The sequence below is a fragment of the Globicephala melas genome, chromosome 9 (genome assembly GCF_963455315.2).
Source record: "Globicephala melas chromosome 9, mGloMel1.2, whole genome shotgun sequence".
Taxonomy (NCBI): Eukaryota; Metazoa; Chordata; class Mammalia; order Artiodactyla; family Delphinidae; genus Globicephala; species Globicephala melas.
This window is the reverse complement of record NC_083322.1, coordinates 64109508-64134172: the sequence shown is the minus strand read 5'-3', so window position 1 is coordinate 64134172 and position 24665 is coordinate 64109508. Positions and strand designations below refer to the sequence as shown.

The 24665-nt window shown below is 36.6% G+C and overlaps 1 protein-coding gene across 1 annotated transcript in view; it reads left to right on the top strand.

Moving 5' to 3' along the window:
- THSD7A (thrombospondin type 1 domain containing 7A) overlaps positions 1-24665 on the top strand; it is a 455073-nt gene that overhangs the window by 367113 nt on the left and 63295 nt on the right. The window contains exons 9-11 of the mRNA XM_030857690.2: positions 3198-3313; positions 18470-18602; positions 20352-20455. Coding sequence (XP_030713550.2) covers positions 3198-3313; positions 18470-18602; positions 20352-20455 — 353 coding nt within the window. The remainder of the gene's footprint in view (positions 1-3197; positions 3314-18469; positions 18603-20351; positions 20456-24665) is intronic.

Here is a 24665-nt window from a genome sequence, read left to right as displayed (position 1 = left end):
ATAAATAAGAATCCCATTATGAGTTGTTTTTTTACTAATGGCCAGGGTTCTGGACATTAGCAGTATTTTGTCCCATACTTTATTTGTTTATGTACTTTGAAATTAAGAAATATATTAGAAAATACATGCCAAAAGACTTGAACACACTGAAAAACAATTCCACATGCTTAATAGGTAGCCCCAAACCAATATTTTAATAGAAATAATGCTAAAGTTGTAATGAATCTAACAAAGGATATTAATGTGCAGTGTATTAAAATTCAATAGCAGTAACAACAGAAGCGGAAGTCCCAAGTGCTGGAGAATTGTGGGTCTTTCTGGGATAAGCAGAGAGGTAGAAATATTCAGTGTAGAGGGTTATAACCTGACTAACTTGTCATGGTACAGATTGGAGGGTTGTTGTGCTGAGCTTCTATGGGTAAGCTCACTCTGTTCCTATTTTGCAGTTAATCACTTTTTAGATGTTGCTGTTGGTATTTTCCTCACTTATGCAAAATATATTTCGGAGCAGTGGATGTACATATGCACAAGCCTATGTGTGGAAAAGCCTGGTGGATTAATGTTATTAAATCATTGAGTAGAAAGGGTATCCTGAAGCCCCATGTCAGACCACCACAATAATCCATTAAAAATGTGCTTTACCCTTGCAGCCTTTATTCAATGACCTGGATACAAGTATAGATTTGTTAAATCAAATGGGTTTACTTTGCCCTTAAAGTTCTAAAAAATTAAGCAAATACGGTGAATTCAAAAGAAAATGTTACTACCCTTATGCCTAAATACTAGGTTAAATTCAATGATTGCTTTTCAGTACTAGGCATTTGAAACAAAAATGCAAATAGAAACCTTGTTTTAAACTCTTCTTAATAAAACAGATTACTGTGCAATGGTAAAATCAATGTTATTGATCTTATCTATCCTCCGAGTAACAAACTTCAACTCCTATCACATCTGTTTAATTTGACCTTGAATAAGATTTGGGGGAAAATCAATTCCTTGATTTAAACCACAGACACTAAATACAAACAGTACAAAGGAGAAAAGAAGCATGTTGACTGAACCAATTGCCTCACCAAAGGAAGTCTGAATTCATTTTACTGGATGTAATCTAGGCTGTATAATTTATCTTTGTGTGTTCATTTAATGGCTTTGTTTTTAGTAATTTTTTTCTCCACAGTTAACCAAGTATCTTGCTAATGAAATTTCTAAACCATATAAAACAGAATTTTGGAGGTTGTCAATGATAACGTAAATTCCGTTGATTTATTGAGGGCTAAAATTTGAAGAGCATGTAATTGAGTAATGCTCTCCCACTGTTAAAGTTATAAAACTGCCTCATTGAGGAGGAGTGCTTCCAATAATAATTACTAATCAATAATTCCATAGTTTCAAAAGAATTAACAGGATTATATGTGGGTTTTGCCATATAATATTTCCTGGTTAAGCATGTAGGTGAAGTTATAATTCTAGTGATTTATAAACTCAATTGTAAAAAAACGTTGCCTTCTATGATTCTCATCTAAATTTCTTTGCCGTCCATGACCTTGAGTAGGCATAGCAATTAGGAAAATCCAAGCCTATACTCAACATAAACCAGGGAGATAATTTCTTTTTGAAATGTTGAATCCAATATATTTTTTTAAAATCCACTTTCAAATAAGCCCTAGTGTTACAGAATGAGAGAGAAAGGCATGTATCTGTATAGCTGAATAGAACATAATACTTCTGGATGAGATAGGATATGTAGATAAAAAAAATATAGATATATTAAAAATGAAGTGTCAGCAAAGCACTGTAAAGAAATTATGAGAAGGAAATGAATGATGTTGGTTTTTTCACTCATAGTTCAGTTCTGAAAACCTGATTAACTTACTTGTTGAAAGAGTTTATCTTGACTTAACAAAAAATTTGGCTTCTTCTATGGGGAGTATTTTTAAATCCCATTTTTCACTAATTTGCCAAATTATTCCAGCAACAGTTATACTGATTGTTTGGTTTATTTCTTCACTGCCTCTTAGCTCACTTGTCAGAGATTGATATGACCTCAAAAGAGAATTTCTTAGGAATCAGAACATTAAGTACTTTTAGTTACATGAATTATGTTATTATATTTTGTTGTCATAATATACATCTTCTTCTAGTGTTCCTGACCAACATTTGACCACTAATGATAGTAGAATCAGATTGTGAAGATGCAGAGAAGAATTGGAAAGTTTGAAAACCATGTAATAAGTATACAATAAACAAAACAGTATATTTAAAACTCATATATCAGCTTCCTAAAATTATCTTTTAGGAAGTGAAAACCTTATATAGTGTAAGACATTTCAGTGTTTTGTCATTATTTTTCTCTTGTTTTCCTAATAATAATGTATTTTTATAAAATAATAATTAATTTTACTCTAATTTATGTCAAGAACATAGTGTTTTATTTTTCTTTAAATTACTTATTGGCTATTTTTGTTTTATTTATATTCACTCTTTTTGTTCTAAAAATATTGTAATTTATAAAAATATTTAAAACCCAATAATTTAAAACTAGGAATAAAATGGAAGAAAAGATAAGAGTAGAGACAGTGAATGAAACCAGAAATAAAGCAAAAATTGTTTATCTTAATGAGCTATACACTTTTATTATTTTTTTACTTATTTGTTATGAAATACTTAGCTGTAAATACAATATTGGTTTTTGAGCATATACTATGTATAGAATATACTCCATTATAAATTTATTTTGTGCTAAACATATTTTGTAAAAATAAAGTGCAGAATAACCTGGAAGATTATAATTGGCAATAAGCCTATTTAGTTATACAAAGATGTAGCTTTGGGTCCTTAAATTGGTAATTTGAACTTCCATAACTTTCTTATAAAGCATGTTGCAAAATACAGATTTATTAATGGAGAGATTGTTATAAATGGATAAAATAGAATTATTATATTTTCTTCTACATAGCACAATTACTATAATTAAATTTACACTTCCTGCCTTGAGAAACTTTATGGAGTTTCAGTTTGGAATAATTATTTTGGCTTTATAGCCCTTGTCAAAAGCAGAAAGGATCCTAGAGGTTAAGTTAAATAATACAGATTGATGCCTGTTTAGCAATTTCAGCAATAAAAATTCTAAAGATACTAAATTACCTGGTTTTCTGGATTACTGTAGAGGTCTAGTAGTTTCCCTTTGCTTTTCCCAGGTGTCCTGAAAGCCTTCGACCTGAAACAGTGAAGCCCTGCCTGCTTCCTTGTAGGAAGGACTGTATCGTGACGCCATACAGTGACTGGACATCATGCCCTTCCTCATGTAAAGAAGGTATTATCTGCAGAGTTTTGAAGGAGGTTCACCTAGGAACCCTCTCACTGGGACCTCCAAGTTCCTTTGGTTGAGCAATGTTTTTATTCTTACATGGGGCTGGCTGTGTAATCCTGGTTTGGCATAAATGCCATAAAATTTTGGCTTCCTTCTAGAAAATAATACAGCTTTTAGTGTACCAAACAAATAAGTTTTATGCCAAAACTGACTTAAATAACTTTATACTATAGATCAAGGTGAAAGAATTCTAAACTTTATTAATAATGTTTCCTTTAACATTGATTCTAGAAGAATGTATAGTGGCCTTATGTATTTCAAAAAGAATATAGAGTGATCTTCTCAGTACTCATGGCTCTCAACCTACTTAGTGGCAAGAAATAGCCATGGGACCAGATTCAGTACAGTTTCAATTATATGACCCAAAGGATGGGAATAAAGGAAAGAGAAAAATGATCAAATTGTACCTCTGCCAACGCTTAACATGACATGAGGCATTTACAAGACGAGGATTTGTTCCCAGTTTGGTTTGTTTTTGCTTTCATTACTCACAGACAAAGACCCTTTAATATCATGGCAGATACTTTGTTAATTCTTTACCCTCCAGGATAGGGTCCTTTCTCATTGCTGCTGAGAAAGATGTGAGCATTCTCCAGGTGACTTATGCAGTAAGTGATCACATTGTCTCTCAGTGTCACAAATGACACTGTCTCCTATTTTTTATTTTACTCTCCCGACAAATAGAGAGAGTTTTTCTTCAGTTCCTTATTTGCTTTTACTTATGCTTCTTGACTCTCACTAGAGAGACTCAATTTAAGAATCAACTTCTAGGGCTTCCCTGGTGGCGCAGTGGTTAAAAATCCGCCTGCCAATGCAGGGGACACGGGTTTGATCCCTGGTCCAAGAAAATCCCACATGCCGCGGAGCAACTAAGCCCGTGTGCCAAAACTACTGAGCCTGTGCTCTAGAGCCCGTGAGCCACAACTACTGAGCCCGAGTGCCACAACTACTGAAGCCCGTGCTCCGCAACAGGAGAAGCCACCACAATGAGAAGCCTGTGCATGGCAACAAAGAGCAGCGCCCGCTCACCACAACTAGAGAAAGCCAGTGCGCAGCAACGAAAACCCAACGCAGCCCCCCAAAATATAAATAAATAAATAAAAATTTTAAAAAAAGAATCAACTTCTAGTTTAACCACTGTTTTAAATCACCAGAATTTTTTTAAATCCTGAAGATATTACATAAGATTATAAACTTAATAATGGATAGTTTTTACAGTGTGATTATTTTATATAGTTGAAACGTGAGTTCCTTTTCATGCTTTTTCTGTTTTAAATACCCTTGAAATAGCAAATAAATTAAACCACATAGTGCGCAAGAATAGAAAATGTTGATTTGAAAAGTCTTTTAAGGCATTTTAAAAGCTTTTGGGACAAAAAGAGTTAGCATTAATGCTTTAAAAATGTTAATGGCATTAATCTTATTGATAAAGCAATGTCATTGACAATTTTATCCAGATTTTCTTCTTTTATCCCCTTACTTTCTTAAAAACTAAATAACATATGATATCCTTTAGTTTGGTCATAATCAGCAGTAGGACTGTAGGTTAGTATTTCTCATAGGGTAGTATTTCTGTGATAATTGTTGTCTATTCATTGCTACAATGAAAAAGCTTATTTATTACATGGAACTTATGTGCTTGAAAATTTTATGCTGGATGTTTTATACTTGATGTTTTCTATTGGTATGAGACAGCCCATTTACTAATAATTCCAAAACATAGGCAGTTACATTTATAATGACATGATTAATAATCTCACACAAATTTAACATTTGTAAGTAAAATTTTTGAAAGTAGAAAAAAAATTGCCTTTTCTTTATATTGGGCATTTCCTTATTTTGAGTAAAATATTTCAAAATAACTGTTCTTTTGGTCTAAAGCATTTCAAGAAAATAAAATAAAATAAAATAATAAACTAGAAAAGGTTTCATTAAATTGATTCTAGGATAGACGCTCCTCAAAATGAGAAATCAGGTAAAATTGTCTCATTTCATTAGAAATAAGATATTTTGGAATATCCCAAACTAATTTGAAACTAATTTGAGATATTGGAATATGCCCAGGAATTAAGAACCAATTTAGTAGTCTAAGAATTTATCTTATTATGTATTATATATGTCTGGAAAGGGAAGAATAATAGATATAACTGACTCATTTAAAAAAACCTATCATTGAAAATTAATTTTATTTTAATTTTGTTCTACTTTTTTATACAAGTTTCTTATTAGTTGTGCATTTTATAAATATTAGTGTATATATGTCAACCCCAATCCCCCAATTCATCACACCACCACCACCACCACCACCCCCACCGCTTTCCCCACTTGGTGTCCGTACATTTGTTCTCTACATCTGTGTCTCAGTTTCTGCCCTGCAAACTGGTTCATCTGTACCATTTTTCTAGGTTCCACATATATGTGTTAATATATGATATTTGTTTTTCTCTTTCTGACTTACTTCACTCTGTATGACAGTCTCTAGATTCATCCACTTCTCTACAAATGACCCAATTTCGTTCCTTTTTATGGCCAAGTAATATTCCACTGTATATATGTACCACAACTTCTTTATTCATTCGTCTGTCAATGGGCATTTAGGTTGCTTCCATGACCTGGCTATTGTAAATAGTGCTGCAGTGAACATTGGGCTGCATGTGTCTTTTTGAATTATGGTTTCCTCTGGGTATATGCCCAGTAGTGGCATTGCTGGGTCATATGGTAATTCTATTTTTAGTGTTTTAAGGAACCTCCATACTGTTCTCCATAGTGGCTGTACCAATTTATATTTCCACCAAGAGAGCAAGAGGGTTCCCTTTTCTCCACACCCGCTCCAGCATTTGTTATTTGTAGGTTTTCTGATGATGCCTATTCTAATTGGTGTGAGGTGATACCTCCTTGTAGTTTTGATTTGCATTTCTCTAATATTAGTGATGTTGAACAGCTTTTCATGAGCTTCTTGGCCATCTGTACATCTTTGGAGAAATGTCTATTTAGGTCTTCTGCCCATTTCTGGATTGGGTTGTTTGTTTTTTTAATAATGAGCTGCATGAGCTGTTTATATATTTCGGAGATTAATCCTTTATCTGTTGATTCATTTACAAATATTTTTTCCCATTCTGAGGGTTGTCTTTTTGTCTTGTTTGTAGTTTCCTGTGCTTTGCAAAAGCTTTTAAGTTTCAGTAGGTCCCATTTGTTTATTTTTGTTATTTATTTCCATTACTCTAGGAGGTGGATCAAAAAAGATCTCGCTGTGATTTATGTCACAGAGTGTTCTTCCTATGTTTTCCTCTAAGAGTTTTATAGTGTCCAGTCTTACATTTAGGTCTCTAATCCAGTTTGAGTTTATTTTTCTGTGTGGTGTTAGGGAGTGTTCTAATTTCATTCTTTTACACGTAGCTGTCCAGTTTTCCGAGCACCACTTATTAAAGAGGCTGTCTTTTCTCCATTGCATATACTTGCCTCTTTTGTCATAGATTAGTTGACCACAGGTGCAGGGGTTTATCTCTGGACTTTCTATCGTGTTCCATTGATCTATATCTCTGTTTTTTGTGCCAGTACCATACTCTATTGATTACTGTAGTTTTGTAGTATAGTCTGAGGTCAGGCAGTCTGATTCCTCCAGCTCTGTTTTTTTCCCTCAAGACTGCTTGGCTGTTTGGGGTCTTTTGTGTCTCCATACAAATTTTAAGATTTTTTGTTCTAGTTATGTAAAAAATGCCATTGGTAATTTGATAGGGATAGCATTGAATCTGTAGATTGCTTTTGGTAGTATACTCATTTTCACAATATTGATTCGTCCAATCCAAGAATATAGTATATGTCTCCATCTGTATCATCTTTAATTTCTTCCATCAGTGTCTTATAGTTTTCTGCATACAGGTCTTTTGTCTCCCTAGGTAGGTTTATTCCTAGGTATTTTATTCTTTTTGTTGCAGTGATAAATGGGAGTGTTTCCTTAATTTCTCTTTCACATTTTTCATCATTAGTGTATAGGAATGCAAGAGATTTCTGTGCATTAATTTTGTATCCTGCAACTTTACCAAATTTATTGATTAGCTCTAGTAGTTTATTGGTGGCATCTTTAGGATTCTCTATGTATAGTATCATGTCATCTGCAAACAGTAACAGTTTTACTTCTTTTCCAATTTGTATTCCTTTTATTTCTTTTTCTTCTCTGATTGTCTTGGCTAGGACTTCCAAAACTATGTTGAATAATAGTGGTGAGAGTGTATATCCTTGTCTTTTTCCTGATCTTAGAGGAAATGCTTTCAGTTTTTCACCATTGAGAATGATGTTTGCTGTGGGTTTGTTGTATATGGCCCTTATTATATTGAGGTAGGTTCCCTCTATGCCCACTTTCTGGAGAGTTTTTATCATAAATGGGTGTTGAATTTTGTCAAAAGCTTTTTCTGCATCTACTAAGATGGTCATATGGTTTTTATTCTTCCATTTGTTAATATGGTGTATCACATTGATTGATTTGCATATATTGAAGAATCCTTGCGTCCCTGGGATAAATCCCACTTGATCATGGTGTATGATCCTTTTAATGTGCTGTTGGATTCTGTTTGCTAGTATTTTGTTGAGGATTTTTGCATCTATATTCATCAGTGATATTGGTCTGTAATTTTCTTTTTGTGTAGTATCTTTGTCTGTTTTTTGTATCAGGGTGATGGTGGCCTCATAGAACGAGTTTGGGAGTGTTCCTTCCTCTGCAGTGTTTTGGAAGAGTTTGAGAAGGATGGGTGTTAGCTCTTCTCTAAATGTTTGATAGAATTCACCTGTGAAGCCATCTGGTCCTGGACTTTTGTTTGTTGGAAGATTTTTAATCACAGTTAAAACTTCATTACTTGCGATTGCTCCATTTATATTTTCTGTTTCTTCCTGGTTCAGTCTTGGAAGGATATACCTTTCTAAGAATTTGTCCATTTTTTCCAGGTTGTCCATTTTATTGGCATAGAGTTGCTTGTTGTAGTCTCTTAGGATGCTTTATACTTCTGCGGTGTCGTTGTAACTTCTTTTTCATTCCTAATTTTTTTGTTTTGAGTTCTCTCCCCCTTTTTCTTGGTGAGTCTGGCTAATGGTTTATCAATTTCGTTTATCTTCTCCAAGAATCAGCTTTTAGTTTTATTGATCTTTGCTATTGTTTTCTTTTTTTCTATTTCATTTATTTCTACTTTGACCTTTATGATTTCTTTCCTTCTACTAACTTTGGGTTTTGTTTGCTCTTCTTTCTCTAGTCCTTTAGGTGTAAGGTTAGATTGTTTATTTGACATATTATTTGACATATTTTTTTTTTCTTGAGGTAGGCTTGTATTGCTATAAAATTCTCTTAGAACTGCTTTTGCTGCATCCCATAGGTTTGGGATCGTCAAGTTTTCATTGTCATTTGTCTCTACGTATTTTTTGATTTCCTCTTTGATTTCTTCAGTGATCTCTTGGTTATTTAGTAATGTATTGTTTAGCCTCCATGTGTTTGTGTTTTTTATGTTTTTTTCCCTGTAATTGATTTCTAATCTCATAGCATTGTGGTCAGAAAAGGTGCTTGATATGATTTCAATTTTCTTAAATTTACTGAGGTTTGATTTGTGACCCAAGATGTGATCTATCCTGGAGAATGTTCCATGTGCACTTGAGAAGAAAATGTAATCTGCTGTTTTTGGTTGGAATGACCTATAGATATCAATTAAATCTATCTGGTCTATTGTGTCATTTAAAGCTTGTATTTTTTAATTAATTTTCTTTTTGGATGATCTGTCCATTGGTGCAAGTGAGGTGTTCAAGTCCCCCACTATTATTGTGTTACTGTCAATTTTATAGCTGTTAGCAGTTGCCTTATGTATTGAGGTGCTCTGTGTTGGGAGCATATATATTTATAATTGCTATATCTTCTTGGGTTGATCCCTTGATCATTATGCAGTGTCCTTCCTTGTCTCTTGTAACATTCTTTACTTAAGGTCTGTTTTATCTGATATGAGTATTACTACACCAGCTTTCTTTTGATATCCATTTGCATGGAATATCTTTTTCCATCCCCTCACTTTCACTTTGTATGTGTCCCTAGGTCTGAAGTGAGTCTCTTATAGACAGCATATATATGGGTCTTGTTTTTGTGTCCATTCGTCAAGCCTGTGTGTTTTGGTTGGAGCACTTAATCCATTCACGTTTAAGGTAATTATTGATATGTATGTTCCTATTACCATTTTCTTAATTGTTTTGGGTTTGTTTTTGTAGGTCCTTTTCTTCTCTTGTGTTTCCCACTTAGAGAAGTTCCTTTAGCATTTGTTGTAGAGCTGGTTTGGTGGTGGTGAATTCTCTTAGCTTTTTCTTGTCTGTAAAGTTTTTGATTTCTCCATCAAATCTGAATGAGATTCTTGCCAGGTAGAGTAATCTTAGTTGTAGGTTCTTTCCTTTCATAACTTTAAATATGTCATGCCACTCCTTTCTGGCTTGTAGAGTTTCTACTGAGAAATCAGCTGTTAACCTTATGGGAGTTCCCTTGTATGTTATCTGTCATTTTTCCCTTGCTGCTTTCAGTAATTTCTCTTTGTCTTTAATTTTTGCCAATTTGATTACTTTGTGTCTCAGCATGTTTCTCCTTGGGTTTATCCTGTATGGGACTCTCTGCACTTCCTGGACTTGGGTGGCTATTTCCTTTCCCATGTTAGGGAAGTTTTCGAGTATAATCTCTTCACGTATTTTCTCGAGACCTTTCTCTCTCCCTTCTCCTTCTGGGACCCCTATAATGTGGATGTTGTTACATTTAGTGTTGTTCCAGAGGTCTCTTAGGCTGTCTTCATTTCTTTTCATTCTTATTTCTTCAGTCTGTTCTGCAGCAGTGAGTTCCACCATTCTGTCTTCCCGGTCACTTATCCGTTCTTCTGCCTCAGTTATTCTGCTATTGATTCCTCCTAGTGTAGTTTTCATATCAGTTATTGTATTGTTCATTTCTGTTTGTTTGTTCTTTAATTCTTCTAAGTCTTTGTTAAGCATTTCTTGTATCTTCTCGATCTTTGCCTCTTTTTCCCGAGGTCCTGGATCATTCTTCACTATCATTATTCTGAAATCTTTTTCTGGAAGGTTGCCTATTTCCACTTCATTTAGTTGTTTTTCTGGGGTTTTATCTTGTTCCTTCATCTGGTACATAGTCCTCTGCCTTTTCATCTTGTCTATCTTTCTGTGAATGTGGTTTTTGTTCCATAGGCTGCAGGACTGCTCTCTGCCCTCTGGTGGATGAGGCTATCTAATAGGCTTGTGCAAGTTTCCTGATGGGAGGGACTGGTGGTGGATAGAGCTGGCTGTTGCTCTGGTGGGCAGAGCTCAGTAAAACTTTAATCCACTTGTCTGCTGATGGGTGGTGCTGGGATCCCTCCCTGTTGGTTGTTTGCCCTGAGGTGACCCAACACTGGCGCCTACCCAGGCTCTCTGGTGGGGCTAATGGCGGACTCTGGGAGGGCTCAAGCCGAGGAGTACTTCCCAGAACTTCTGCTGCCAGTGTCCTTGTCCTCATGGTTAGACACAGCTACCCCCAACCCGTACAGGAGACCCTCCAACAGTAGCAGGTAGGTCTGGTTCAGTCTCCTATGGGATCACTGCTCCTTCTCCTGGGTCCCGAAGGGCACACTACTTTGTGTGTGCCCTCCAAGAGTGGAGTCTCTGTTTCCCCCAGTCCTGTAGAAGTACTGCAATCAAATCCCGCTAGCCTTCAAACTCTGATTCTCTAGGAATTCTTCCTCCCGTTGCTGGACCCCCAGGTTGGGAAGCCTGCCGTGGGGCTCAGAACCTTCACTCCAGTGCGTAGAGTTCTGTGGTATAAGTGTTCTCCAGTTTGTGACTCATCCACCCAGCAGTTATGGGATTTGATTTTATTGTGATTGCACCGCTCCTACTATCTCATTGTGACTTCTCCTTTGTCTTTGGATGTGGGGTGTCTGTTTTTGGTGAGTTCCAGTGTCTTCCTTTTGATGATTGTTCAGCAGTTAGCTGTGTTTCTGGTGTTCTCGCAAGAGGGAGTGAGAGCACGTCCTTCTACTTCACCATCTTGAACCAATCTCTCCTTAACTTTCTTCTCCTGATTCTCTCAAAGGACATCAATTACTTGCTAGGGGCTAATATAGGGATCTGGGCCCCCACAGTGATCCACTCTCCAAATGGCCAGTGAGCACTGACAGCCACAGTGGTCAAAGTCTTGAGGCAGGGGAATCCATGGTGCAGATGAGGGACCCCAGGGTCTGGTCTCAGTGATTTCACTTACAGTAGGATCTTGAGCAAGTCATTCCATTGGGTTGCTGTGCATGGCATGAAAAATATCAGGTTTGAAGAGTTCTAGATTCAATGATACTATAAGCCAGGGCATAAATCAGACAATGATGAATGCTAGAAGAAAGATAAATAAGGGGAAGGAGGATCATGAGTTAATGAATAGGGGTGAAATTTCATCAAATAACATGATTTTTAATTTGATCTCTGCTGATGATTTTTACAGTTCTAAGAGACTGATTTACTCTTCTCTGACCATTTATAAAATACAGAAAATTTTATGTGACAAACTGTGATAACTTATACAAGGCACTTAAAAAATTTTTTAGCAGGGCTTCCCTGGTGGCGCAGTGGTTGGGAGTCCGCCTGCCGATGCAGGGGACACGGGTTCGTGCACCGGTCCGGGAAGATCCCACATGCCATGGAGCGGCTGGGCCCATGAGCCATGGCCACTGAGCCTGTGCGTCCAGAGCCTGTGCTCCGCAATGGGAGAGGCCACAACAGTGAGAGGCCCACGTACCGCAAAAAAAAAAAAAAAAGAAAAAATTTTAGCAGATAGATGAGGGAACAAATAGATTTTGAATACTGTACATGTGTTTATTAAATTAATACTCATCTGTAATATGCATAAATACTTATTGCATTTCTAGTTTATTGATTACTGTACTTAGCTAGCACATTGATGGCCCCGCAGAGAAGAACTTCAAAAAAGCTTTTAATTGTTTTTAGATGCTTCACTATGTCATTAAACATCATACATAGTTTTTTAATTCTACACAGATTTTTCAAGTAACTGCGATTTACCAGGCACAATTTTAAATGTAAAGGATATAGCAGTAAACAAGGAAAACAATTTTCCTGCATTTAGGAAGCTTACTTTCTGGTGGTATGAGACAGAAAAGGCATTTAATGATTGTTCTAATGTCTCGATGCATGTGAAGGATCAGGTGAACAATGCAGGGTGGGTGAGAGAGAAGAAGATGTGACATCATTTTGGAGAGTACAAAAGTGGGCAAGTTAGTAATATGTAAGAGAATTTGTAATAGGCAACATGGAGTACCCATTTAGTCATGCATTTTAAAAAGGAATTGCTCAACACAGTTGCCAGTGTTTCTTCAGCCATGTTTAGCTGCCTGAGTGAAGGAAAGCTGTAGGAGAATAATTAGCATTGGTTAAGGTCAGGGCTTTTCCAGAAGAGTACAAGAAAGGGAGAGAAAAACAGAGAGTCAAGGGTGTTTTCAGTAGAGTGCTTATGTAATAACGAAGTATGGAATCTAAGGTGGGTTGGGATGGAAGTGAAGGTCATAAAAGGGATGATATAGTGAAAAAGTGATTGGGAAAGTGGATTGGCACTCTTGATTGAGTTTGAATAGTTTTTAGTAAGATGAACTTTCACTTTTAGTAAAGTAGGTGAACTAGAAGGTTAGGAGGAGTGACCAGCAATTAATATGTTCGAAGATGAGAATGTGCAGGTATTGATGATGATATCATCAGGGGCATGAACAGAAGAGCTAGTAATTGATACAAGATGCAGGAAAAGGTCATAGGAGGTGAGGAGGTACAGTAATTCAGAGTCCAGTTCCTTGGATGGAATAACCATGTGGATGCCCAAACCACCAAAGGGGTTGCAGGGGTAGGAAGAGAAAGGATTACAGTACGGGATGTTCTGTGGTCATTCAATAATGAAATGTTGGTGGATGAGTGCCACAAAGTAGATAGCTGATGGTAAAATTGATGACAGGAGCTTAAGAGGAGTTAGATATTTTTAAAGGTAAAGAGAGGAGAAAAGACTGGGAAATGGCTAGGTAGAGCCAGCCTCCACTGGCAAAGAATGTGAAGGAAACTTTCTAAGAAGAGACTGGAGATGAGAGACAGTGTGTTCCTTTAGGTACAGTGGTGGAAAGATTAGAGGATAGAAAAGAAAGAGAAATTGAATAAGGTTATGCACAGCTTGTATGCTGTGGTCCAGGTATGATGGAAGACATGCAGCGGGGATTTAGGGTGCTAGTTTCTTGTGGTGCGACAGGCATGTTAGATGTAATGGGTTCAGTTGGGATAGTCTCTTGGTGAAAGGTAGGTAGCTGCTGTGAATTAAAATGCGTGCTGCCACTAGAATACTAGTCTTCTCTGAAGCTCCTGGGTGGTAGTGGCCAAGGAGTGCAAGAATGCCAGCTCAGGAATCTGCTGTCCTATGAGCAAGAGGTTCTGAGATGAGGAGCTGTGTTTGGCCAAGCTCAGGTCACATCTCACCACCAGCAGATCAGCCCTACCTGTTGTATTTGGCAGCTCTGTGTTGAGTCTCCTAGAACAAAAGGCTTTCAGAAATCTTAAACCTAGGCACTCAGACTTAAAAAGAATAACTATAGTTGTGTATTGAGGAAAAAAAAGAAAGACTAGGGGGTTGGCAGAGGGGCTTGCTGTTGGACACAGTGTCAAGATGCTTTGTGTGCTGGAAGAAACCTTTTCTGTTTCACCTGTAGACTGCTGTAACTGAGAATAAGGATACAGTGGTGTTATAGAAGATTAGCCTTTTATCGTAGGGAAAATAAAGCAATGACATGTAGTTAGCTTTTCATTATTTGGTATGAAATGGAAATAAGGCAAGCTTCATTGAAATTACACTGACTTCTGTGTGCAATTAAAAAATGCTTAAAATTTTGAATGTTCAAGGATAGATGATAGCAAATGAAAATTAATTCAGGAATGAGGTGGTTCTTTTAAACTTAATTCTGTAGGTAAAATCTACATTTTGTAAGAGTTTGAACTTAGGAAAATGTAGAGCTACCCTCCTTTTTAAGTCACTTGAGATAGGTAAGATTACAGTATAGTATTGCAGAAAATGGGACAGAGTAGCTTAGGATTCCAGGAAGAACAAGCAGAGTAATTTGAAATATTATTCAGCCCTCTCTCATGATGTGCCTTGAAAAATCAATGCTGGTAAACATCAGTATTGAACAGAAAGTAATTTAATCCTCAAACCAGTGTACTTGTTAATGTTTCCAAATTTTCATAAATCTTTACAAAGGGCTTTATTAAAGATGGAAAATATTTATGCATATAAATTATTTGTAACTCTAATCTTTAAAAAATCAATACTTTTGATCAAATAATACACTTGGCTGCTCAAATTGTGTTTGCTCCTTTTTTTCTTGCTAAATGTATTGACTTGAGGGCTAGCAGGGATATTGCAGAGGCATCTTTTCTACCTTGATGCCCTCAAACAGCACTATGCTAGAATTACCCCTCAAAGGTCCAATAACTGCCTTTACATTTGACTTCTTGCATGAAACGTTTCCCTTTCAATTTCCTCACTGTGCTGCTGCAGCCTGCCATCCGCCTCGCTTCCAGCTTAACCCATCTTAGTTTTGCCTGTCCTTTAAATCCTTCCATCAAGGAACTGCTCCAGTGAAATTTATCTTGAATGTCTTACGATATCTGAAAAGTGCTGTAGCTGAGTGAGAGACTACATATCCTCTGAGTCTCTATGGCCCATTACCACATAAATGTTTTCTGAATATATAATCCCTTTTTTCTCTACCTATCCTAGGTAGGTATTTTCAAGTATAAACACTATAGGATTATTCCTTTATTTTTCCCATGCTTATTATTTCCAATGAACAAAATGATACCTTATTTTTTATTAATACTAAAGAACAGACTTAGTACCCATGTGCATAATACTCTAAGGAAATGGATATAAAGGAAAAGAAAATGCTAATTTATAATCCAGTTGAGAAGAAGTGAAATAAATGTGTTTGCTCATTCAGCAAACATTTATTAAGACTTTATGCTGTGTGACCACTGTTCTAGGTGCTAAAACACAAAGATAAATGGAAATTATGTACGTATCCCCACCTCATACAATAAATTGGGTGTAAATATAGGTGGGAAACTCTGAAGATTGTAAAATTCCACACTTGCCAACTCAAGTTATTAGTTAGGAGCCTTCCACTTTTATTAATTTATTTTTTAACATGTACTGTAGCTTTCCCTTTGTCTGCACACTGATTTGAGGGCTCTGTAACTGGTAGAGCTCTAAAGTGCTGTTTCTTTGAGTGTACGCGTAATTTGCTAACTGCGATCTGAGAAGAAACGAACCTCCCAGTGGGTAGAAGCATGGATGTCATGACACTTCCTGTGTAACCCCATTAAACTTCCTCTCTAGGTGTTATGGCTTTGGAATGTTCCACTTTAATCAGGTCACAGTCTCTCTCCTGTGGGCTGTGCAAGGTTAAGGTATTTGAACTTTTTTATAAGAATGAATGGATTCCCATTGTGGAATCTATTATGGAAGTGAAAAGAGTTATCATGGTGTTATATATCAAGTACAAACTTGTGGAGATTGTGATGAGAAGGCACTAGAATGTTTCAGAGTTTTATATTAGGTGACTTTTTTGCTTTCAAGTCAATAAACAAAGTAGAATTGAAACACTAACATTTGCTTGCTGCTTCCCAAATCTGAACAGCCCTGGGTATATACCAGGTGATATTTAGGTAGTTAATGACCAGGAGCTTCAGTCTATATGGTGCCACTGACGCTGCTCTCATTGTCCCCTCTAGTCTGTGGATCCCTTGGCCTCAATTCTATGTCTATTTTTTATCTGCAGGTTAAAAAGGGTTGGAGAGTTATTGACTCTTAAGAATTTCGACCACCTGGGAAACAAAGACCTGCTCCTCTTTGGTCTTTCCCTCTTTTCCCTGTTAAAAAACAAACACACGCCTCCCGCCTTCCCCCAGTGCTAAACAAATGATAAGAATGCTCATTTAGTTTGTATAGTCTTTTAAAAAGATGAAAGACAGAGCATAAATATAAAACAAAAGGAAAAATAATAGATAATAGTGTAAAAAAAAAAGCATGGAGTCAGTTAGTAAATAGGGTAGAGGGAGGGGAGAAGAAGAGAAAAATTACAATATAAAATCAAAGTTAAGGTAAGCTCCTGCAGTTGAGAAGAAAATTAGCTCTGAGATTCTGGTGAACAAAGCAAAAAACAGAAGCACAGTGCATTCTTAACGGATTGTCAAGCGAAACAAGATTTTTCCTAGCTCTAAATTATTAGAGGAATTGATCACGTGGGCCTTAAAATAAGGGTCATTGAACAATATAATGGATGGAGATAGCATTACCAATTTTATTAAAAGTCCTATTGTCACTTCTTCGATCTTAGATAAATTATTCTTAATATGTAAAAGCTGCAGCTGGCATTCAAACTATTACTGCTACAGTTTTTAAAAGTCTAGGACAATATTTCCAAATACTTTAACTCTCTGCTACCCACTACCTCCACCCCCTAGTTCCATACTTCATTACCTGTAGTATTCCAGCTATTCACTAAAATAGTTAATGCAGTCATTAACAGTACGGGTTTCCCGCACTATAGGAATAATCCTAAAAAGTTACATGCAAATTCTAGAATCTTAAATTGGGACATCCATGGTCAGTCATTCCAGTAGATCTCAAACCTAGCTGTTTATCACCGTTTCCTGGCAAGCTTTGTAAAAATCAGATTCCCACATCCACAGATTCCCACATCCAGCTCCCAAGAGATTCTTATTTAGTAGTTCTGGGTACATGCCGAGAAATCTGCTTTTGGTTTTTGGTTTTTATTTTTTCAAAGAAATTCTCCTATGTAGTCAGACATTTAGGAATCACTAATCTGATCCATTCTCCCATTTAATACAGGAATCTTCAAGTCACGCTGCTAGGAGTCAGTGGCCAGACTGTGTTGAGGGATACCCTGACTTCATGTCAGAGGATGTTCCATTACTGGAAACTTCTATTTGTCAAATCATATTTTTCTATGAACACAATGACTTTAAGGATATTTCATTTCAGTTCTGATTAAACTTTCACTGTTAGGGGCTGCTAACCCTTCTAAATTTCTCTGTTTCTGTAGTCTACATATCAAATATTTAATGATCTTGAGAAAACATGTAAATGCATCAGGGGAACGCTAGTAAAGTAATTCTTCAGGGAATTCTTTTGTAAGCAAATTCATGACATATGGCTACTCATCTTCAAAGTGTATATATTGTAAGTTGTCAAGTATGTATTTTATTAAAGTTGTCAAGTCTTATATATCATCTGTTTCTCATACTAAAAAATTCTGAGCATCTTTATATCAGCAATACTGTCAATTTGATATCTTCATCGAAGGTAAATCTTAATTATTTCCATTGTTTTTGTAACATAATTTGGAGTAACTTACTTATAGTAATTATCGCTATTTTGAATGCTTCTCTAAAAATTCTGCCTCTAGGAAACGACTTTCATTTCACTACTTACAGCTCGGATGTTTAGGATGTGACCTGAATTAAAGATCTTAAAGTGTTTAACATGAATAATAAATGACTAGAATAATTTACGAGTTATACATTTCAAATTAAGTGAATAACAAAGAAATAGAATTTCACATTAAAACATTGAATATATTCTCCTAAGAAAGATTCATTAGATGTGTATGAGTCCCATGTGGTAAACAGGGCTATGTGAAACGGCATGAAAATAAACTTAAGGCAGAGAAAAACAGATTCATTAGATCTATCATATTTCTCAAGGGGGAAGAAGCATACAAAAGAGCAATTACATTGTAAGTGAGCATTAGGAAGACTAGCTGACTATGGAACTATTTTCTCCATTCTTCACATTTTTAAATATACATTGATTGGCTTTCAATATAAGCGGTCTTCGGGAGAATTTAGGAAATGACTAGACGAGGCCTCTCAGTCAGGGATGTCAAAGCACATGGAGCTGGAAGCAATGTAATTTCTTCACACAGGCTGGTATTTGGAGATTCTTTCATCAGTGCAGAGAACAGAGGTTAAAAAGCTGCCTCATTCCAGGGGACTCCGGAATCAGGAAGCAGACTCGGCACCGGGTCATCATTCAGCTGCCAGCCAATGGAGGCAAGGACTGCACGGATCCTCTCTATGAAGAGAAGGCCTGCGAGGCCCCTCAGGTGTGCCAAAGATACAGGTAATGGAGTGAAGGAAAAGCCTTCTGAGCGATGCACTAAGCAAAATACTTCAGGTTCATGGTTTTTCTGACAATGAGAAAAGGAAGCCAACACTGCCCGCAGACTCAGGGGAGTTGAGGATGTTTATGACTGTGGGTCCCATCTCTTGCCTGTTTTAAAGAGATGCTTTGCTACTGAAATCATCTCCAGGGACACAAATACTTGTGTAAACTTCCAAGCTGTATTATAAGCTTTAGGAGCTTGAAGAGTTTCTTATGTTGATATAATCTATAGAAAATGCAGAAAAGTGATTAATAATTATGAAACATATGCTTTTGGAAGCAGTTCTTTTTCGCTTAGGAATAGCCTAAGCCTTCCTCCCCCGGCTCCAAAGAGCACCTGTTCCTCATAAATGCTGGCATTCTGGGTCATGGAATGACATCTTTGTCTCAGTGATGTTAGTAAGATGTCTGTTTTGTTGAACATTTGTGGCCACCTCAAGGAAAATTAAGGTTATTGAAGCTATATGTCATCATCTTGATTATTAGAAAAAAATTTTTCCATAACTATTGAAAAAAGTACCTAATTGAAACTTGATGTGGTGAATAATTGCAGTCCTGACAACAAATGAAATATTATGGCATCAATTGATGGAATGTGTGACCCCAAAATAATAACTTAAGATGAAATTGATGGCAAATTTGTCATCTTAATTTATCTGTGTTTAATTCTGAGATGACAAACAATATAATTGCATGCTTTCATGATGAACATTAACTGTTAGCCCAAACTTATTTATTTGGAGGATTTGTTTTTGTGAAGTGTATTATAAATTGCAGCTTCTGAGTTACCCCTACAATGCTAATCAAAAGACCACTATATATACAAAAGGCTCATGCGTTGAATGCAATTTTATAACTTGAATGTAAAATAAATATACCTTTCTAAAGTGGAACACATCACTTCTGGTACTATCTGGATACATCTGCTGGCAATCTTAATCATTAAAAAGGCTAAATATGGGACTTCCCTGGCGGTCCAGTGGTTAAGACTCTGCGCTTCCACTGCAGGGGGCATGGGTTCAATCCCTGGTTGGGGAGCTAAGATCCCGCATGCCTCACGGTGCAGCCTTAACAAAAAAGAAATAAAAATAAATAAAAAGGCTAAATGCTATCAGTAGAGTCCGTTCCTTTAGAACTTGACAGTGATGGACTCTTGTCTCCACTGCAATAGGAAGTACTTTTATTTTTAGTGCTGCTTTTTATAGTTCCTTGATGAAAATCTAAATTAAATTTAGATGGGACTTTTTTTAATAGATCTTTATTGGAGTATAATTGCTTCACAATACTGTGTTAGTTTCTGTTGTATACCAAAGTGAATCAGCCATATGCATACATATGTCCCCATATCCCCTCCCTCTTGAGTCTCCCTTCCATCCTCCCTATCCTACCCCTCTAGGTGGTCACAAAGCACCAAGCTGATCTCCCTGTGCTACGCTGCTGCTTCCCAGTAGCTAACTATTTTATATTCGGTAGTATGTATATGTCAATGCTCCTCTCACTTCGCCCCAGCTTCTCCCTCCCACGCCATGTCCTCAAGTCCATTCTCTATGTCTACATCTTTATTCCTGCCCTGCAACTAAGTTCATCAGCACAGCCAAATAAATTCCTGTTTGCAGTGGTCAAAGTCATGCTTCCTTGGCATTGTGTCTCTGTGATTTACTAGTATGTTTGCTTCTTCTCTATGAGGCTTCTGTTCTTTCCCTGTAGGTGGAAGACTCACAAATGGCGCAGGTGCCAGTTAGTCCCTTGGAGCGTGCAACAGGACAGCCCTGGAGCGCAGGAGGGCTGTGGGCCCGGACGGCAGGCAAGAGGTGGGAGGCCCCATTCCACGTTGATTTGCTTTGCATTTCTCCAACAGCACTAACTTAACCACTAGCTTGAAGAGTTTGTCATTTTGATGCTATGCTAGGCAAACAGAGCAAAGCAGTTAAGAATCTGCTACCACCCATTCTACCTTACACCAGAACACGGAAACCTGACTTTTTAAATTGTGTCCTTAGTTCTTTGACATTAGTTCCTAACTCCTCTGGTTAAACTTTCCCCTCATTCATATCTAGAAGATGATCAGACCAAGCTCTTGAAAGCGTTATGACATAGATTGTACACTGCAGCTTTTTGTTGTTGTTGTTCTTGTAATTAGCTTTTGGCTCATGGGATTCCATAACACTTTGCTTGTCACCTTAACAATCAATAAGATCCTTACATCATTGCCCATATGCATTATATACGTGCATGCATAAAATGTAATATAATTGGTTAACTTTCCCAGAAATTCTCAGTAACGACATCCTTGTCATTGTCATGGCGACCCCCAATTCTGTTCATATTTAGTACTGATTTTTAAATGGCAGATTTATGTACTCTAAACCGGCCATATGTGGATTGCAATCTGTCGACGCTACTAGATGACATGGTTTCTTGCAGAAATGAGTGATGGAAATGTTTCCAACTTGCCATGATTATTTACTAGATATTATGGATAACACTTACATTCCAAGCTTTGGAACATGTTATTTATACATGCAGCAAATTCAATCTGTAAAGAGTACGTGATTCTTTTTACTCATGTTGAGTTTTAGAATGTAATTCTTGCTACATATCTAAAATGTAGCTGAATATGTAATTGAATACACAACCACCTTTTTTAATTCATAAAAACATGCTTTGCACCCTCATTTGTAGTTATGTATTGGATGATGTTGTAGAACTCTGAACACACAGAATTAGATTCCAGTTTTTGCTGATTTGATCCGGGACCCCTTTTCTTTATAGTGAAAAGATTGCTTTTTTAAAATTTGCGAAGAATAGCTTCTTTTTTGTAAAAAATCTTCCATTATGATAGTCATTTTAGGAATCTTCATTTGAAACATAACATTTAGTTTACAATTAATATTAACTATCTAGTGATTTTTAGGATTTTATTTTATATGCTTATTTTTCATTATGTATCCTCCACCATCAGCATCTGCTAAAAAATAACCCTCCCTTTACAGTTATAGAGACTTAGGTATTTAGAATTGAAAGTCATTCTCCCCATCTGAAACCATTCATGGAGAAATTGAGGGATATCAGACTTTCTTGTCATGCCTTGCTAATTCCTCCTGAATCAAGCATACATTTGCATACAGTTTGGACCCTACATAGAGTTTATGATGAAAACAGGCATGAGTTTGGGAATCAAAAAACGTAAGTTTTAGTCCCAGTTCTTTCACGAATACAATGTGAGTTTTATTCATCCCTTTACCTTTTTGGGTATCAGTTTATTTAGATGAGGAAAAAAAGAAAAGAGGGCTGGACCAAATGATCTTTCAGGATTATTCCAATTTTCATATTCTACAGTCTATGCACAGATGATATCCAGGGAGCAAAGTGTGACATGAAGTTAGGTAAAAAGATTAAAACCATATTTTTGTAGAATACCACTGGAGGAAATCTAAGATGTGGTGGAAGCTGCGCAAGTGTGAAAACAGCTTTAGTTTCAAACTCTGTCACTTAACTGCACAACCTTAGTTTATTTATTTCCTCCCTCTGAGGCTGAGAACGTAATGATCCTCTCAGCCCTTTGCACATATTAAATCTTCATTAAATGTTAATTCCTTTCCCCTTCCTGTTAGATCATGGCCTCAGTGAATGTGTGCATAGATCACTGTAGGCATAAAAGCAACAATATTAACACGGGTCTTTTGTTTTTTGACACAATCTGTATAAAAACGTTTCTTTCTGTGATTACCAGTGATCTTTTCATTTCCAAATCTGAAAAGCTCTGCTTATTCCTCATCCTAGGTGACTACTTTGTAATATCTACCCACCTCCACTGTGACAGGGATCTTCGGCTCACTCAGTGCCACTTTCTCCTGCCTTTTTGATGGTTCCCATTCTTGGTTTCCTATTACTGGTGCCTCTTCCTCTGCCTGTACCTAAGTAATGCTTCCTCATCTTGCCATATTTGTCAGACTACTTTTTCTATCAGCAATCTTATGGGATATCTGGGAAGAGAAAGTTGCATTATAACAAGTAATATATGCATAAATATACTCAGAAGAACTCCTTTAATTAACTTCTATATGAAGATAATCTTTTTCTTTGTTGCCTTGATAAATATTTTTTTCTTAGAGCCTATATTTCTATGGAAACATGAAAAGGAGAGAATTAAGAGAGTAGAAATATCTTTACTAATGGCAAAAAGGCAACAGATTCTTTTTTTTGATGGTCATGGCTGTTTTCAGAACTCTGCATAATTGACCTGTCAGACTCTTGCTATTCCCATCTTTGCCCTTATCCAGTCAGAGACTTTAAAAATGCCGACTTGTGCGATTTTTTAATAACTAAAATAATTGTGTAGTAAGGATTAATATCAGTCAGCAAATACTGTGGAGGAGCTACCCCCTTCCTCTCTAATGCTTCAGACTTTCTGATTTCAGGCACTCACATAACTATGACTGCATTCAGAAGACTGTGTAGAAAGAGCCATGAGTGTCAGGAAGGGATGAAGATGTTCAACCCAGGGAATTTAATTTGTTTAGGGAAATGAGATCACTGGTAACATCACCCAACAAGTATGAGTTAAAAATTGAAACCAGTCCGTTGCAGAAGCAGTCATTTGAAGCTAAAGAGCTTAAGAAAGATCTAAAGGATGAGCTGGGACTTGACTTGTACCGTAATGTTAGAATAAGTAGAAAAGAGAAAAGAATACAAAATGAGAGCAATTCTGTAAGTTAAGCATTTGAGGTAAGAAAAACAAAAACATTACATGTGTTCACAGAAAAGTGGGTAGATTGAACCTCTGAAGATGTGAGCTGGAGCCTGGGGTAATTTTGTAGAGGACTATAAATGTCAGGATTGGTATTTTAGACCTTGTTCAATAAGTGGTAGGAGCAAGGACCTGATGAAAGCAGTGTTTTATCTGTCAGCGTGTACAGAATAAGTTAGAAAGATAAGACACATGGGTCTGGATGCCAGCCGGGACGCTGCTGTAGCGATGCAAGGTTGAAGTAATAAGGGCTCAGATTGGAACCACTGTAGTCGGAATGGGTAAAAATAAATGGATTTTCCACATACAATAGAGGAAAATAACTTTAGGACTCAGTAGCAGACAATAGCAGCAGAGGTAGACCTAAGTAAGTCAAAGATGATCATATGATTTTTAACTCCAGTATTTTCAGCTTGTATAGCACAGGGAATTACTGTTTTAAAGAAGGTTAACAAATACTCTGTATGAATCTTCTCATAACTGGAAATCTTATGAAATCTTGAAACAGATCAAATTTAGCTTTTGAATTGAGATGGGCTGTAATTGTAAAACACTGCATTTCAAGGCTCAGAAAGAACAGGATTTATCTTGGCTTTCATTCTGATGTGGACTACATTTTGAAATGATAATTTAGATTTCTTCAGTTAAATAAAAATATCATATGAACCAAAAAAGGAGTTAATTTACTAAGTATGCATAGAAAAGAAATAATGTATGTCTCATATACTATGCCTCACTCAGCAGAACACTTACAAGGTCACCTTTTATGATTTGTTTTCTCTAAAATGACTTGAACCTTCCCTGTTAGTAGAAAAAAATATAACTCTAAACTTACCTACCAGCTTCTAGCAAGCCATTCTTGTTGTTCCCTTTTGAGTCACCTGCACCTACTTTTAGCCACCTGTTAAAAAGTGGTCATTATAGACAGACTTTCATTTTTACTCTTAGTACTATTAATAGCATGATCGCTCCAAGTGTAGGAACTATCCCTGATGCATTTCAAAGGAGCTGGGAGGCAGTTATGTTCCCAGAGTCTCTTTAATGAGTCACTAATGGGTAACTGTTTACCATCTCAGCACTGGCACTCGGTGTAAAGCAAATCATTGAGAATCAGCCTTACCCACAACTGAGTTAGAATGACCCAGGCATAAGAAGATAGGAAGATTCTTCTACAGTCAAGTAAATGCAGTCTTGACCAAGTCTACATTCTGTGTATTTCAAAACTATGTGAAAGTGCTTTCTGTGGAAATGCTTTACATTAGAACACAATA